We start from the raw sequence: 18,852 nt of genomic DNA on the forward strand, positions 1-18,852 counted from the left end.
TATCTTTTCAGGATAAAATTCCACCTGCAAGCCGGGTTCGGTGGCTCAGCCTGTAATCCCGCGCCTTTGGGAGGTTGAGGTGAGTGGATTGCCTGAGCCCACGGGTTCGCGACCCGCCTGGGCAACTTGGCGAGATCTCATCTCTACAATAAATCAAAATAAGCTGGGTGTAGTAGCGCGTGCCTGTAGTTCCAGCTACTTGGACGGCTGAGGCGGAAGGATTGTCGGAGCCCAGAGTCGAGGCTGCGGTGGCCGGGAGCAGCCACTGCACTCCAGTCTGGGTGACAGAGTGAGACTCCAACTCAAAAAAAAAAAAATTCCACCTGCAGCAGAGATGGGCACACTTATTGCCTGTGATAGGCAGAATTTGGAAATGTCCTCCCCATTTCATGAGCGAATCCCCAGATGCTATTAATGTGATGAGTTGTGATACCACTCCTGTGATTTTTATGTTCTATGGCACAATCAACCTCTCTGGGTTTCAGTTAATCATAGGGACCCAAAACAGAGAAGGAAGGTAGAAAGATTTGAAGCATGAGAAACCAGGATTTGAAGGTTGGTTTGAAGATGGAAGGGACCACACAAGAAGGAATGCAGGCAGCCTTAAAGAGCTGAGAGACACATGGCTGAGAGCCAGGAAGGACCTGCATTCTGCCAACAACTTAAATGAGCCTAGAAGCAGATTCTTCCCTAGAGCCTCCATGAAGGAATGTTGCCCTGCCAACCCTTGATTTCAGTCTTGTGAGACCCTGAGCAGAGAATCCAGTCATACAGTGCTGGACCCCATGAGCTACAGAACTGTGAACTGATAAATGGGTGTTGTTTTAAGCTGCTAAATTTGGGGTAATTTGTCACACAACAATAGAAAACTAATACGCTGCCCAAGGGTAACTTTTCTTAACCTAATTAGATTTGGCAGTTTCTGTTTAAGTTCTGAATGCCTTTTTTTGCCACTGAGTAGTACTAATATTCTCCATTACAGGCAACCTTTGAAATCCCTTAATATGAATTACATATCATTCTATATTCATTATCAAGTTTTTTTTGACTTAAGTCTTGTTTTTCAATGTACTTTTTACCTATCAACTTGGCAAACAACTGACCACCTAACCTTGTTTTCATATGCTCTATAGGTGATAGTTTTAATACATCCAAGGTCACTCCTGCATCCATCAAGGGTTGTCAGATTCCTCCACATGGGGGCTCTTTCCCACTTCTCAAATATACCAGATAGGACCTGGAGTAGGATAGTGCAGAAGAGTTCTACACCAAACATGCCATATGAATTTCTTCTGCATAACTGGATTATACTGGCACTAAGGTGATTAAGTACACTTGGGGAAAAAAACTCAAAGATTAAAAAACAAAAACAAACCCAAACTGTTTTTACAGGTTAAATTATTTTTGGAGGAACCACCCAAAGCCATGAAAATGTTTAATTTATGCAGTATCCCCACCCTGCTTCCCTTGTTTCTTGTCCTGGGTTTACTCAGGTCATGCAAGGTTTCACTAAGCCAGCATAGGTCATAGCAGAAATAGGAAAACCATGCTGGTTAGAACATAGTCCAGCTGCTGTTGTGGTATATCCCTTACTTGAAAGACTTAAAGAAAGCCCTGCAAAATGTTTCCAGGATGGTGGCAGTTAGATTTTAAAGTTATTTTTGAAGTCCATTCTTTAATCCATTGTCCAGAGGCACACACATGCAGTAAACCTGGGTGGCCACACACCTCCGACTGCCAAACCTGCCTGCTCCAGGGGACCCCAACCTGTGCTTGAGAGAAGTCCCCCAAATATTCAAAATGATGACAGTACAGAAGAAACCATTTTTGGTGCCAGTTATTTAAAACATTTTGTTCATTTTTCTGTGTTATGGTATTCTAATGTATGGTATATAAGAATAATGCTTTAAGAAGCACCAAAAGGTACTAAGCACCAAAGCATGAACTAGAATAGAATTGTTTTTTATAATCTAAACTTCTGATAGTATTCATTAGAAAGAACATAAAGCATTCAGTCCTGTGAGACAGTGCAGGTATTTATAGTTAAGGCTGATTTACTCTTCTGAACCTTGCCCACCAGCCTGAGGTAATACAGCCTGTGTGGGTTATCTGATGACCACTTTCCTGATCCTCTGAAACAGCAAAGGAAGAAAGGAATGCATTAAGAACTCCAGAGCCACTGCCTTATACTCCTGGCTACCAACAGTATCAATTCTGGGTAGTTTGTTTTTAGAACACATATGTACAAGACTCTGTGATCAGTATATAAATATTTGGCCGCCTTTAACAGTTCTTCTTCACAGTTCTACACTTGGCAGTATATATGCTAAACCCAGAAAAACAGGAAAAAAGAATCTGTATTCTAAGGAATACGTGTGATGGAGAGAAATAGTCCTAAAATAATATTGCAGATTATACTTAGATAAATTTCATGATTTCTTGATTCAAGAAAATGAAATTCATTTCCATAGTTGGCTACTGTAAAATGTGGCATAAAAATATTTTTAGGAGATATATCTGTATTTTAGATTCTTCTGCGCACATGTAAATGAATAACAATTAAGAAATGCCTATCTTTGAAATTCATCTCTAATATTGAAATAGAACAAAAGATTGCCATTAAGTTTCTTAAACTTTTAAGTTACCAGATATTTACAAATAAGGTATCATTCATATCAAAAAATGGTGTCTTCAACTATATCTGCTGCTCTCACTGGGGCTCCGGTGATGAGAGTAACTTCGGTCACTTTCACTGTCAGAGCCATAAGATCTACAACTCCTGTATAACAAAACAAAACAAAATAGAGTCAAAAGAATTGGCTTTTAAACTGTCAACTCTCTGAATTCCTCTTGTAGCTTCTATTTTGATTTGAGTGGCTTGAAAACACTTGATGTGGAAAGCACAGAAGGTGGACAAAAAGAATACTGACTATGGCATCAGTATGGACTCTTCAAAGATGTTTAAAATGACATATTAATATCATGGTTAAGATAACAAAACATCACATCTTTGGAAATGTACTTAGAATTCATTCATGCAAATAAGCAAAATAATTTTCCATGTTACCCAAAATGAACATCAACATGATTAGATTGTCTGAAGAAATAATGGGGAAAAGGTGGATGACTAGTTTCATCAGAGATATGTCTTGCAGGAGCTGGATTTTATGAAAAGAAAAAAAAATTTAAATAAAAGCATGGAAACCAAAATAGGGGTCCAATGAGGGGTGGGAGTGGGTCTGGGCATGAATAGGACCACTGGGATACTGAGTCAAGAGAACCAGATTATGGTTACAATTCAGTTATTTTGAAAAATATTCACTGACAGCCAGTCATTTTGCTAGATGCTATGACTCGCCCCTACAAAAAAAAGAAGACCAAGTATAGTTCTCTGGGGCTCAAGAAAAGTGGGCAAGACAAATAAGGTAGGAGCAACGAGAGCCCAGTAGGAGCAAAGGCTGTCTCAGAGGCACAAAGGAGTGATTGCATCTCATGATTAGTCGTCAGGGAGGACTGCATGGGGGGCAATAGGTTATAGTGGTGACAAACAGGGTAGATGGGAACTGGTCATTTCAAGAGGCAAAAGGGGAGATAGTGGAGAAGGCATATATGTTTCTAGGCGGAAGGAAAGGTTCTAGCACTTTAAAGGAGGGAGGCCAGAAAGAGTCCCAGTTGAACCTGGCGAGTGTAGGTAGAGGGGTTTTGCATGCAGTGCTAAGGAGGCTGGACCTGACCTTAAAAGCAGTAGGGAGTTCTTGAAGAGTTTCAAGTAAGGGAGTATTCCAGACCATACTGCTATTTTACAAGGATCACTGTAGTTGCAATGGATGGGGGAGGGAAGGTCAAAAGCCACCAGAAAGGGACACTGGAAAAGTCATTATAAAGACTTCTGCAGTAGCCAAAATGTTATCTAAAACTTACATAATACATAAAAATATATATTCCATGAAATAATTGACAAGATATAAACCTCAATCCTGCTGCTGAAGCAAATGATTATGACATTCCATTTATTACATTTTTTTATTTCAAAAAAAGACAAATCGGTTATTTCTAGCAAGTGGCTCTATTTAAGCAAATGGAACATGGTTTGGGTGGCCTTCTCTCTTTACTCCTTCCAGAAAGGATGGTCCAAGGACTCGTGAACATTTAAAAACCCATTATTCAAACATAAACAATAACCAACAAATATTAATTGGCAACTCTTAATATGAAGGCCACTTTTAGTAGCTGCTTGTGGGTAACTGAGATTCAAGAAGAGGAAAAAGTGCTCCTGTCCCTGCAAGGTTATATTTTTTCTTCCGCTAGCAGCCCGTCACCTCACACACCCAATGTAGAGTGACCTGCAGTGCACTCAAGGAGAGAGACCCACCTGGACCGGCGATTGTAACTTCTGCCTCGATGGTAACTATCACTCCTTTGGCTTCTACTTCGACTCCGACTCCTGCTATAGTAGCTGTCGTAAGTGTAGGACCTGCTTTAACAGCAACAACACACACTAACTTTTCCCATCCAAATATACGTATCTTCACATTTCTTTTTAGAATCTTAAGAGTGTTCTAGTTTAGAATATGAACACTGTATGACAGCTAAACTGGAAAAGTTTAACAATTGCCCCAAGTAAGACTTACCATATGAAAGAGAAAAATGTTAATTTCTTTTCTGCATTGAAAAATATAACAAAATTAACAACGAGTCAGTTTGATTTAATCTGGTGGATCTCATTAGGCAATTAAATTCAGTAAACACCTGCCACTGCAATGTGACATTAGAGCAGTGAGAGCAGTGACACGATCACAGTTCACCGCAGCCTCAACCTCCTGGGCTCAGATAATCCTTCCACCTTAGTCTCCCAAGTAGAGAGACTGCTACCATGCCCAGCTAATTTCTTGGGTTTTTTTTGTAGAGAGAAGATCTTGCTATGTTGCCCAGGCTGGTCTCAACCAATCCTCTTGCCTTGCTTCCCAAAATGCTGGGATTATAGGCGAGAACCACTGTGCCTGGCCAACTGTCATTTGTGACACTGAAGTACAATGGGTCAATAGATAAAAATTGTCCAAAAAGACCTCATTTAGACAAATAAGTTGTTCAGTAAAATACATTTTGAACTGAGAGTTTATAAAACAAGGTCTCTGAATTCTGCCCCACAGGTGGTTTCCCAATCCCTGTTCATACCTGGACCGACTGTGGGGATCATATGAGCTGCTCCTGGATCTGCTCCTGCTGGACGTCCTAATATTAATCACACGAAGGGTCATCATCTTATAGATCAGGGTAGGACAAGCTACACCAAATATCTAGACACGTATTTGCTCATCAAGGTGAAAACACAGTGAAATCCCATAGCTACATTTGTTTTGTTTTCATATCAAAAGTATATGGAATATTTTTTTTAACCTAACAGATTTGAGAAGAAAAATGAAATTTTATGCAGTTCCTCTCAGATGTACATAAAGTAAGTCACTAGGGAGGCTCTAAACTGGGCAGGGAAGGGGAAAGGTCTCACAGGGAAGACACTTGCAAGTAAAGTGAAGCTGCAGCAGTGGAAAATACCTCAGAGGCAAAAGAGGGGAAAAAAATCTAGGAGAACTAGAAATCTCCCCCCACCACATACTTCTTCTACTTGGTCCCTTCTCTAAAACCCCCCTATCCCAACCTCTAACTTGTGTCAAGAGGTGACTGCAGATGTGAGCTCAGGTTAAGGAAGATGTATGTAGAGAAGATAAAGATAGTGGTGAGGGCCTCTTTTACATATTTCTACTGCTTCCTTTGCCTCACTATAAGATCCCATCCTAGGAGTAACCAGAAAGAATTCCACAGCTCTTTGAAAGAGTTAGATCAGAAACTAGGCCAGTCTGGTATTCAGCAGTGACAGGATTCTTCTCAACAGCTACCCGCTCAGCCTCCGCAGTTCTTTAAAAATGGGCAAGATCGAGCCCACACTGCAGGGCAAGACCACAAGCTCACCTGTGACTTTTGTAACTACGGTAGGAACTGCTTCGGCTTCTGGTTCGGCCTCTGCTGTACCATCCTCTGCTCCTACTTCTAGAGTAGCTTCTTGATCTACAATTAAAAGAGTGAAAAAACATATAATTATGTTAATTCACCATGGTATTAAAATTAATTAGTGGTAGGGCAGGAAGGGGAAAACACAAGAGGAAAGAGGAAAGGTTTCTTGCAAACTCCTCACAGTCAATTTGACAGTGACGGCTAATGAGGCAATCCAGAAACAACTATGGTTTAAATCATACAGAATAAAATAAAATAAAATAAAATAACAGAAAAAGTTGGTTCAAGTATGTTCATAGGATTCCCATTTGAATACCAAAAAGGAAAATAATTCCTATCTCCATTAATGGTAGAATGAATTTAAAAATAAATGAAGGCACAGGCACCTAATGAAAGATTCTAAAAGCAGAAGAAGAATGAACTACAGCTATATGTATCAGCAAAGATCTATCTCTGGAACATACTGTTGAGTAAAAAAGGCAAATGAAGAACATATATAAGTATTTTATTTATAACACGTGCAAAATTAACATTGTATAGGGATAGAAACATCTGTGGCAAAACTATGAAGAATAACAATAAAATTATAAGAGAAGTTCAGAATAATGGTTAACTCTGGGAAAGAAGAAAAAGTGGGTGGCGTCGGTACATCAAAGTTCTACGTTTTAAGCTAGATGAGCATAGGTACATCAGTATTCATTACTTTTTTTATACTTTAATCATTTGTACCTATGTAATTTGTACCTTTTAATACCTATGTAATATTTAATAAAACAAAAAACCCAAGTAGCACGATTCTGCTCCTCTACACTTACCTGGCTTCCCACCCTTCTTCCCCTACTTTAAACCTGTCATTCAGGAATACAACAATCCCTCTGTGTATAGGCTACTTATGTAATACCACCATAGGCTTTATTCAGTATGCCCTTATGTTTTGGAAGACATGACCTGCTTCCAGTTTATCTGTAAGAAAAATGAAATTCCAGTCATTTATTCAACCAAAAATTGTAAGTCAGACCCTGTGAGGTGACTGAAAGATGAATAAGACACAGACTTCAAGGAGTTCACAGCCTAGTGTAGAAGTCAGGCCCAGGCAGGTAACCAAAACAGGAGGAGTGCTCAGGCTTATCCATCTCAGTCTACTGCCTGTTAGCTGCATAACCCAGAGCAAAATCTTTAGCCTTTCTATGCCTCACTGTCTTCATTTATGAAATGAAACACCACCCACTCCAAGGAGGTAGTAGGAAGGTAAAAGAGGAGAGTGGCCAGCATTATCAACTACTCAGAGCTGTTTCTATGTGAACGGTAAGGCAGACTGTGAGTAGATAGGAAGCTGGAGTGGCTCAGTAGCCATCTGCGTCTACCAATAGAACTCAGAGAGAAAAGGCCAGGAGGGGAAAAGGGGTGCCTATGACACAGAGATGGAGTGGTCTGTGAGGGATGAGGAGAGTTAGCAGAGAGCTTCCAGAAGGTGGGGGCTAAAAACATGCCCCAGCACTGGTCCTGCAGAAGTACCTGAAAGCCTTGGTTTAGTGAGGTGGAAAAGGGAAAACACAGAAGACAGCAAACACACCATGGAGGACCAAATGGGAGATAGTACTTATAGATGGCAAGTGGCCGTTCTGTTTTTAAGAAGTCTGGATGAGCAAGGCAAGAAAAAGACAGATGAATAGCTAGAAAGGAAAATATGGTCAAAGATTCTTACAGTATTTTCAGTTCAAATGATGAAAGTCAAGCACCATATAGTAAGAGATATTAGTAATAAAGAGACAGGTAAAACCATAAAATATTTACAAGGGAAAGAAAAGAATGCAGCACAACTACTTACAAACTTCATATCACCATCACTACTTTTTTTTAGTTTCTAATTCTCATTTCTGTACTATTCATTCTATGTTGACGAGAAAATCAGATGCAATTTGAACAAAAATCTAAATATATATCAACCAGATACATGTCTTGGGCAGGTAACTTTGCCTCTCTGGCTATCACTTTCCACATGTATAAAATGGAAGTTAGATTAATGATCTGTAAACCCTACATATTCCATCAATTCAGGATTCCTTTCTGAGACATCACTAACTTGCAAGGGAGCAGCCTCTTACCTTAAAAAGAGGGAGAACTCACCACCTATCATGGCAACTCATGTCTACTGCTAAAGAGCTTTTAAAACTGAGTTTTAATGGAGTTTTTAAAACTGAGTTTTAATGGAGTTTTTAAAACTGAGACCAAATTTCTTTTCCTGAAATTCCCACTCCCTGTTCTCAATCTGCTCTGAGTCACACACAAGTCTTCTTATTTCCTCTCGTATATTTGGAAACAGTGATCCTGTCCCTAATTCTGATATTCTCCCAAACTAAATAATAACAGACTCTCCCTGGGAGAAAAAAAGGAAAGAGAATACTGCTCACCGATAAGAAGATGTAGAACTTCTTGATCGACTTCTTGAGTGACTATAGGAGACAGACCTTGTTCTGTGTCTTGATTTGGTTTCAGATTTACTTCGAGATCTACTTGGACTCCTAGACTGGCTATCACCATCCCGACTGGGTGTCTGTTCATCACTTGAACTCTCCTGATTTCTTGGTCTCCGGTTTAAGCGTGCTGTCTTTCTTACTTCATCAAAGAGAGACCCAGGCCGAACCTTATTTTTGCTTTTAATTTCTATTCTCAAGCCTTGTGGTTTCATTTCAGACACAGTGGTCAAAGCCTTAGCTTCCACAGCACTGGACGTAGTAGTAGTAGGTGCTGCCAGGTTCCCCACACCTTGTAGAGGCTTCCATTTCTTATTCATGAGGCTGATCTGGCTCTTCTCAGCCACCTCCTGCTTCCCAGTACTTTCTCCAGCACTAGCTGAGCTAGCAGAGCTGCCATCCTGCTTTCCTACTTCACTTACCACTTTGCTTTCAGACATTCTGCTTTCCTGTTTTACTGTCCCTGCTTCAGGATGCTCAGTTTGCATATCCTGCTTCAGAACAATGCTTCTATCTGGAGTGTCAAGCTGTGAATTTCCTGGAGGGGAAGCTCCTTCTACCTTTGCTGGAGAACTCCTATCAGGAGTACAAATCTCCATGTTGTCATCTGTTTGAAGCACATCCTCCACTACACTTTCTTCAGTATGCTGAATGTTTTGAGGAGAAATGGCAACATTTTCCTCAGTATTTACAGCTGTGGGAGAAACACTGAGTTTACTATTATCTTTAGTAACCTGATCATGATCTGATGAAATAGTCACTGTAGGATGTTTTCCTGAAAGGTTGCCCTCTTCACAGGACTTCTCAGGTTTTAGAATATTATCTTTTATGTTTTCACCATTTTCAGAAACTTTTTTCTCTTTTGACTCCCGAGTAACTTGCTTTTCATCAATCTCCTCCTCCTCCTCTTCACCAAATTCTAGTGGAGGCTGCCAGTGAAATGCTTGTTTTCGTTTGGGAACCTTGTGCTTTTTGTCTTTTTTCCCTTTCAATTTCTCTTTCACTTTTTTGGTGTGTTCCCTTTTAATGTTTTCCTTAGACCCACGATGTTTGTGCTTCTGTGGCTTTCTTCGGTGGTTTTCGGAATTGGAATAGGACCCCTCAGAATCAGAAGTTGATGAACATTGTCTGCTTGATTTCCAAACACCATTATCCTCAGGCAGTGAGGTACTTGCTGACAGTTTTGTTGTGGGTCTGACTTTGATGTGAATTTCACTAACCTCTGATTCAGAATCCGATGTGGCCTCACCTTCTTCCTTGTCAGAGGATGGTTGGGAATCATTTTTACTGTTTTTAGTTACCTCTTGTTCTGAATTTGATTCAGAGTCCCATTTACTCTCAGCATAATTCTTTCTTTTGGGCTTACTGCCATGTCTGAAGTGATCAGAAAGATTCTCTTTCAAAGTTCTTTTTTTTGAATGTTGACATTCCCGTTCAGGCTTGGATTTCTCTTTTCTGTTTTTTTCTTGTTTATCATTTGCTCTTTCCATCTGGCCCTGCTTCTCTTTTTCCTGGGCAGACTGTGTAGCCTGAACATTTGACTGCTCACTGTCTGAAGAATAATCTAAAGACGACCTGCTCTCACTATACTTCCTCTGACAGGAAGACCTGCTTCTGCCTTTTGCATATTTACTGCGAAGCATCTTTTCGGAGCTGCTGCTGTGCCTTTTATTTGAAGCACTATTTTTTTTCCTACTGGATCTAAGTTTCCTCTTGGATTGTCTTCCATCATCACTGCTAACAGAAGTGTATGAAGATGATCTACTACACTGTGAATGATCACTGTATTTATTTCGTGAATGAGATCTAGATGATGGAGACCTAGACCTTAAATGTGAACTAGCCAGACTACGTGATCTTGTATATGATCTGGAATAAGATCTACTCCTAGAAGATCTGCTCCTTGACCTTGGTGAACTTTCTGAACTTCTATCACTGTATTTTGAATAAGCACTCCGATCACTTTCTGAATTTTTTTCTCTTTTATGATAGGACAATGAACTACCAGTCTCTTTAATATTTGCTAAACTGTAAGTGCTTTGGATGGGCAGCAAATGGGTCGTTTTAGCTTTCATTTCCTGAATTCGCTCATAAGAAGGTTTCCAAGGTTTCTGGCCAGGCTTCCACCTTGAAGGGGGGGGACTGTCACTCAATGGTATTACAGGAATATTTTCTGCTACCACTGGTTGTACTACTACGTTTTCATTTTGTGGCACTGTTGCTCTTAAAGGTTCTGACTTAACTGGTTTATTTTCATTTAACTGAGAAGCTGTCCTCACTGGTGATTTTGATGCTGTCCTTTGGTGCCCAGACTTAGAACTAGACCTAGACTTTGATCTACTTCGAGAATGTGATGAGGACTTTGATGCAGTTCTTGACCTTGAGCTTCCTCTAGAAAAAGACCGTGAGTGAGATTTTGATCTATACGAGTCTCTGCTGGAATGGGTTAAAGAGCTCGGGATATCTTTATCAGATTTAGACCAGTCCCTCTTTGATGAATGATGAGACGATAACGAGGAGGACCGAGAGCTCCTTTCTCTATCACAAGAGGATTTCATTCTCTGAGTGGAAGATTTTGAGGATTCTATGTCAGACAATGCAACAGTCCTTCTTTTCTTGGTCTGTTTGTGTCTTCTGCAGTGTTTCTGCTTTTTACCTTTCTTTTTATGCTTAAGCTTTTTCTCTTTCCTGCGCTTTTTATGGTGACCATCTGAGTGTCTTGCTGTACTAAGGTCTGAATAATATCCATTGTAGGACCATGATCGGGATCTCTGGGACAGGCTTCTTTCATCCCATCGACTTGAACATGGGTCACTTAACCTATAGAAAAGGACATAATATGCATGCAGTTATTTATAAGCATGTTTTCTATGCCTTAAAACACAGCCTTGCTAACAAGAAAGTTTTTAACTTCATCAATACTTTAAGCACATGAAGGTAATATGAATCAGTACGTTACAGGCCTCGTCTTGACATTATACTTTCAGAGAAACACACTGACAACTACTAACAGACTCACTTACAAAAGGACTTTTTTTAAAACTAAGCAAAGAATTTCAAATTTGATAGAAAAATGTTTTTGAAAACCAAATCAACTAATCACAAAAGCATTGATGCCAATCACAAGAGTTCCTGGCTGTTATCTGCTCACAGCTCTGCCTCCAGGAGCAATTTTTGAGGGATAGCCAAACCAAGTTCCCAAGCAATTTTGTTGGTTCTCTGCACATACAGGACAGCTGCCCGATTTTTTTTTGTAAGAAAAGCCTCTTTTTTCTTAAGAAACTAGCAGGACTCATATTTTCTCTCCGCCTCAAGAGGTAATCAAGACTTTCCCCCGAGGTTGTAGCTAAACTACTTAAAACAAATTGAGGAAAAAATACACAAAACCAAGATGCAAGTTTTACAATTTTAGTGATAATGTCAGGGCTCAAAACTGAGAATGATCAGCACCACTGTGTCTAAGCTGCTTCCACACAGCAGATACACACCTTTTCTTCATTCTCCCAATTTCAAACCATTCTGCAGGATGCTCACAGAGAAAAAGAGAATCCCACCACAAAGAATTATAAAGGGTCCCATTAGTATATTTTCTCACTAGCTATTCTGGTGCCCCCCCCCATTCTTAAAAGAGATATTCCACTGTGAGGTATCACTGAAGGTAAGAGATGTGTACACATCTAAAGAAGCAACAGTACCTGAGGCCAAAAGTTAATGCACCCACACTGAGAAAAGGTTTTCCTATCTACCAATTATTTCATCAGTAACAAAGAGACTTGGCTAGGAAAGAATTTGCTATATAATTTTAAAGTCCTAATTATTTCTAAAAGTGAATAAGAGGTCTTTAAAAGATTCAGTAGGCTTACAGTTTTTGTTAAGGAAAACAGAATTTTGATTTAAAAGACCCCCAAAGCCATTCATCCGACCTAACTAACAGTGCTAGGTTTACCAGGTATTCCCAAATATATTCCCTTTAGTCACAGTCTAATTCTGACTGTGAATCCTTAATGAAAAGTCCACAACTAAGTCTCTATCCCTTTACCACTGAAAATACAGCAGACACAGGATTATGCTTATACTCAAAGCTCTTACTTATCTCCTTTGCTCCATTTTTCTCCACTAGGTGGTCTGTATGCTCTTAATCTCTGCATTTCCTCTTTCCAGTGAGGAGGAGTTTCACTGCTGTCATCATCATCTGATTCAGAACAGGATCTTGATCTTGGAGGCGTATGATAGCGCTTTAAAAACAAAGACAATAACTATTTTAAAAATGCTTCTCAGTGACAGTCTGCTATAGGACAGAGTTAAGTAAAAGATCCAATCTCAGATGCCATCAAAGTCAATGATTCAAGTTATATAAAGGATAGTATGAAGTATTTCAAACACTTCAAACATAAGGTATTAAAAGAAGTTGGAAAGGCTAAGGTTCACTTGTAATCAGACACAAAATTTTCCTTTTCAAAGTCCTAATGGTTATACTCATTAACCTAGATTATTCAAAATACTGTCTTCTCAGCATACTGAATATTTCACACATTCATTTCATGCTTAATTAAACCCACTCAAACAGAGCAGTAAACTTTAATTTAGTAGCAGTACCTTCCTATGACTATGGAAAATACAACCAGTTCCTTGAACAGATTTTGTATTATAACTAAAATTAAAGCTAGAGTTTTGCCTATAGGTAAAAAATAATTACTGCTTAGACATATAATTTGAAAAAAAGTCTTAACACACATACAATTGTGCCCCTTCCCTTAATCTTCCGTCCAGACTTTGATACAGATGGTTTCTGATCACTTACAATGGGTGCAACATCAGGAATCTTCCTAGAAAAGAGGATTGATGAAAATTAAAAATAAGCAAATGCGAGGCATTTTTCTCAATGTTTTTTAATGCAGAATTTGACTGAGTGTAGTGCTTTATGCCTATAATCCTAGCACTTTGGGAGGCTGAGGCGGGAGGATCGCTTGAGTCTAAGAGTTCAAGACCGGCATAAGTAACTTGGCGAAACCTCATTGCAACAAAAAAATTTAAAAATTAGCCAGGTGTGAATGGAGCACATCTGTAGTCCTAGCTACTTGGAAGGTTGAGGCGGAAGGATCACCTGAGCTCAGGAGGTCAAGGCAGTAATGAGCCTTAATCATGCCACTGCAATGCAGCCTGGGCAACAGAGTAAAAAGAAATAGATAAATAAATGCAGAATTCATGCCCCTACAATACCAAAACATTTCATTTATCCAACACTTTTATAGGATGAAGCATTCCACATAACCTAATTTTCTAGGCAAACCCTTTCAATGACAAAACTTAAAAAATAAAAAAATCAATTGGGTAGATACACATGATACTAATATATATCTTTTTAAGTACAGTACTACCTTTAAACCAAATCCTTTTTTGGTGTCTCTTGTCAGAACAGTAATGTTCTTAAGGGAATATTGAGGCATTCCTGACTGATACTTAATTGTGCTTTGTTCGTTTTTTTCTAATATGTCTCTCCCATTCTACAGTAAGCTGCCCCTCCTTCAATGCTTTGAATCTTGCTGCTTTATCATATGGGAAATTCTAAGACTATAGTTTTTATGACACCTACAGTCTTCCATGCATGAAAAGTCTTTGTATACCTCAGGTTATTTTGTGTCTGCTATTACTAACATAACGGCTAGCTTTTATTGGGCAATTATTTACTATGTGTCAAGCATTGCACTAATAAGCGTTTTTAAAATACTTTTTTCATTGTGGTAAGAGATACATACATATATAACATAAAATTTAGCCGGGCTCGGTGGCTCAGCCTATAATCCTGCGCCTTTGGGAGGCTGAGGTGAGTGGATTGCCTGAACCCGCGGGTTCAAGACCCGCCTGGGCAGGCGAGACCTCATCTCTACAATAAATCGAAAAGTTAGCCGGGCGTGGTAGCGCATGCCTGTAATTCCGGCTACTCGGAAGGCTGAGGCAGAAGGATCGCTGGAGCCAGCAGGTCGAGGCTGTGGTGGCCGGGAGCAGCCACTGCACTCCAGTCTGGGCGACAGAGTGAGACTCCAACTCAAAAAAAATAAAAAATAACATAAAATTTGCCATCTTTAGCATTCTAAATGTACGGTGCAGTGGTACCAATTACATTTACAATGATGTGCATCCATTACCACTACCCTTTCAAAACTTTTTCATCACCTCAAACAGAAACTCTGTACTCACTGAACACTAACCCTCCATTATCCCCGCTCCTCAGCAGTCCTGACAGAGGCCTATTCTACTTTCCATCTCTATAAATTTGCCATATATTTGACTTTTTGTGTCTGGCTAATTTCAAAAAAAAAGAAAACAAATTTCCACAAATGTTCTGTTGACAAAATTTGAAATATAGTAACAACAACAAGAACAGAGGATCTCTTTTAGTAATACAGGTCTACTAATGAGAAGAATGGAATTCACTTTAAGGGGGGACAGAATAACCTGGACCATGAATCACAGATTGCTGACTCCTACCATATATCATTGATGTTGTCCTTCTGAAAGCCAAATGAATTTTGATCATTCACTGGTAACTTATAAGAAAGAAAAAACCCACTAAAATTTATTTACAGCTAGAATTTTTTTTTTTTTTTTTTTTTTTTGAGTTGGAGTCTCACTCTGTCGCCCAGACTGGAGTGCAGTGGCCACTCCCGGCCACCGCAGCCTCGACCTGCTGGGCTCCAGCGATCCTTCCGCCTCAGCCTTCTGAGTAGTCAGAATTACAGGTGCACGCTACCACGACCGGCTAATTTTTTGATTTTATTGTAGAGATGAGGTCTTGCCTGCCCAGGCGGGTCTCGAACCCGCGGGCTTGGGCAATCCACTCACCTCAGCCTCCCAAAGGCACGGGATTACAGGCTGAGCCACCGAGCCCGGCTAAAGCTAGAATTTTTAATAATAAAAACATATGTCAAGGTATTGATCCGAAGATAACATAGCATTTTGCAACAGCTTTGTAAAATGAGATAATATCAGGCTTAAAAAATGTTTAATTAACTAAGCCAGGCACGGTGGCTCATGTCTGTAATTCCAGCACTTTGGGAGATGGAGGCAAGAGGAGTGCCTGAGCCCATGGGCTCAAGAGCAGCCTGGGCAACTTGGCAAGACCTCGTCTCTACAATAAAAAAAAAAAAAATTAGCCAGGCATGGTGGCGCACGCCTGTAGTTCCAGCTACTTGGAAGGCTGGGGCAAAAGGATCGCCTGAGCCCAGCAGATTCGAGGATGCTGTGGCGGTAAGCGTGCCACACTGCACTCCAGCCTGGGTGGAAGAGTGAGACTCCAACTCAAAAAAAAAATTAATTAATGATGGCCTGATTGTGAACAGGAACGCTTGCACAATTTCTCAGTTTTCAAAGTAACTCTTCATAGGGAATTTATCCATTACACCATTCATTATGGATTCCTGTTCATGCAACATTTTCTTTTTTTTTTGAGTTGGGGTCTCACTCGGTCACCCAGACTGGAGTGCAGTGGCCGCTCCCAGCCACCGCAGCCTCGACCTGCTGGGCTCCAGCGATCCTTCCATCTCAGCTTTCTGAGTAGCCGGAATTACAGGCATGCGCTACCACGCCCAGCTGATTTTTTGATTTATCGTACAGATGAGGTCTCGCCTGCCCAGGCGGGTCTCGAACCCGCGGGTTTAGGCAGTCCATTCACCTCAGCCTCCCAAAGGCGCGATTACAGGCTGAGCCACCAAGCCCGGCTAACGTTTTCTTTTAATAATTCTAAACTTGAGTCTACTATACAAAATACATTAAATACTATTTTTTCAGAACAAATCTAAAGCCATACATTAGTTTTTCAAACGCAGATAAGTTATCACTAAGTTAACAGTAACACATTTATGATACTAAATTATATCTCCAACCACCATGTAATTATGTACTATTCAAATTGAAACATGTTTCATCAGTCAACTGGCTCCAAAGTATTTAACTAACCCTCTGTTCTGATAACCAAAACCACACTTTTCTAATGAAAGGTAATGAAATCTTTCCAGACCTCCAATAAGAACCTGTCCCGTGCCAGGCGCAGGGGTTCACACCTGTAACCCCAGAACTTTGGGAGGCAGAGGCAAGAGGACTGCCTAAGTCCAAGGGTTCAAGATCAGCCTAAGCAACATGGCAAGACCTTGTCTCTACAATAACTCAAAAATTAGCCAGACCTGGTGGTGCACATCTATAGTTCCAACTACTTGGAAGGCTGAGGTAGAGGGATCGCTTGCACAGAGCAGATTGAACCCAGTAGTTCCAAATACTTGGGAAGCTGAGGCAGGAGAATCATCTGAGCCCAGGTGGTTAAGGCTGCAGTGAGTTGTGAGTGTGCTACAGCACTCCAGCCTGGGTAACAGAGTGAGATTATGACTCAAAACAAAACAAAACAAAAAAACAGAACTTGTCCTCCTGACCAACTTACCCAGCTTCCTTTCCCTACTAGTACAACGTGAATTCTGAAAGGCAGGTTACATAATGTTCATTAATCTGGTACTTCCCATATTTCTTGCAAATCATTCATTAATCTAATACTCCCACGGTATTTTTCAAAGTGCACTGAACATGGGTCGTGGTCAATAAATGAGAGTGGTCAATAAATCAGAGGAATAAAAACATACAGCTTAGTCATTCTACTTACGGTTCAGGTTCCACAGCAACAATAGGCATATCTCTTCTCAATAGAAATCGGTTCTCAGGCACTGGAGGAATCTCTTCGGGGCGGACCACAGGTTTTTCCCTTTTAGCATTTGAATCAACTGACTTTTTTTCATTGGTATCACTCCTCTCAGAGTGACTTAGAGAAAACAAACCAAGTCACCAATTAAGATATGTAATGCTTGCACTTCATAATAATGAAAATACATACACTTAGATATGAAAACAACAGCATGGCTACTGATAGCTTACAAGTCTCACTCAAAAGTGTTATACAGGCCAGGCATGGCAGCTCACACCTGTAATTCCAGCACTTAGGGAAGCTAAGGTGGAAGGACTACTTGGGTGCAGGAGTTCAAGACCAGACTGGGCAACATAGAAAGAACTTGTCTCTACAAAAAAACAAATATTAAAAAAAAATAAGCCAGGCATTGTGGCACATACCTGTAGTCCCAGCTATTTGGGAGGCTGAGGCAAGAGTGAACTGTCTGAGGCAAAAGGATCATCTGGGCCCAAGAGATTAAGGCTGCAGTGAGATGTGAGCATGCCACTGCACTCCAATCTGGGCAACAGAGTGAGACCCCAGCTCAAAAAAGAGGGAGATATATAAAACATCAACCCAGTGAAAAACCCAGAGTACCAAAATTTTGATATAAAAATTGTCAAATAATCCTGCCTTTTTTTTTTTTTTTTTTTTTTGAGTTGGAGTCTCACTGTCGCCCAGACTGGAGTGCAGTGGCCACTCCAGCCACGGCAGCCTCGACCTGTTGGGCTCTGGCAATCCTTCTGCCTCAGCCTTCCAAGTAGCTGAAACTACAAGCGTGCACTACCAGGCCCAGCTAATTTTTTTCGTGATTTATTGTAGAGATGAGGTCTCGAACCCGCGGGCTCAGGCAATCCACTCACCTCAGCCTCCCAAAGCGCGGGATTACAGGCTGAGCCACTGAGCCCGGCTTGATCCTAACTTTTTAAAGAGTTGCTGGGATTGCTTTCACCTGAAAACATGTAAGTCTTTGAAATAAAATGCCTATGCTACTACTCCCAAATTTTTCAAATTTCAATTTCAATGCTATCCTTTTTCAACAATAGGTAATAAAACTGAGTTTGTAGAATTATGTGTATGTTTTCCATTCCAGGAGGTTTTTTGGTTAAGAGTAAATTGTGCTTTACACTCACCCTTTTGGGCTTACTATATGTTTATTCCTTGGCTCTTCTGAACTGCTTGTTTCCTTTCGTCTCTTTTTTGAACGTTTAACTTTTGGCCTCCTCTTATGTTTCCTTCTTCTGCTTCTCTCATGTTCAATTTCACTTTCTGAAGATGATTCTGAAGAGGAAGAAGAATTGGAGGAGGAATCCGAGTCTTCTGATTGAGTCGGTTTCTTCCTTTTTTTCTCAAATACTTTTAAGAAATATTAACAAAAATATTAGTACTGGATTTCAGTATCTACTTTTCAGAGTAAAAAACATGATTACTGAATATTATAAATTATGCTCTATGCATAGCAAACTAAAAATGAAATGTAAATATTTTTGCCAGTTGATAATATGATTGCTGGCAAGATTGTAAGGTAAAGCCCTTGTCCTCATGAAGCCTATATTCTAGTTGGGTCAGATAACAAGAAAATAGGTAACTGCATAACATAACAAATGATAAGTGCTGAGCCAGAAAAAAAAAAGCACCATAAAAGGAATAGGGAGTGTAGGG

At 40.1% G+C, this 18,852-nt stretch overlaps 1 protein-coding gene across 1 annotated transcript in view; it reads right to left on the reverse strand.

The window, feature by feature from the left end:
* Positions 1–274: 274 nt before the first annotated feature.
* Positions 275–18,852, reverse strand: part of NKTR (natural killer cell triggering receptor) — a 53,415-nt gene continuing 34,837 nt past the window's right edge. Inside the window, exons 9-17 of the mRNA XM_021717823.1 lie at positions 18,324–18,471; positions 17,131–17,286; positions 13,222–13,309; positions 12,573–12,718; positions 8,421–11,303; positions 5,968–6,063; positions 5,176–5,232; positions 4,373–4,477; positions 275–2,779 (exon numbers count right to left, since the gene is read on the reverse strand). Coding sequence (XP_021573498.1) covers positions 2,692–2,779; positions 4,373–4,477; positions 5,176–5,232; positions 5,968–6,063; positions 8,421–11,303; positions 12,573–12,718; positions 13,222–13,309; positions 17,131–17,286; positions 18,324–18,471 — 3,767 coding nt within the window. The 3' untranslated portion in view covers positions 275–2,691. The remainder of the gene's footprint in view (positions 2,780–4,372; positions 4,478–5,175; positions 5,233–5,967; positions 6,064–8,420; positions 11,304–12,572; positions 12,719–13,221; positions 13,310–17,130; positions 17,287–18,323; positions 18,472–18,852) is intronic.

The sequence above is a fragment of the Carlito syrichta genome, unplaced genomic scaffold (genome assembly GCF_000164805.1).
Source record: "Carlito syrichta isolate Samal-C Ts95f unplaced genomic scaffold, Tarsius_syrichta-2.0.1 Scaffold311198, whole genome shotgun sequence".
Lineage (NCBI taxonomy): Eukaryota > Metazoa > Chordata > Mammalia > Primates > Tarsiidae > Carlito > Carlito syrichta.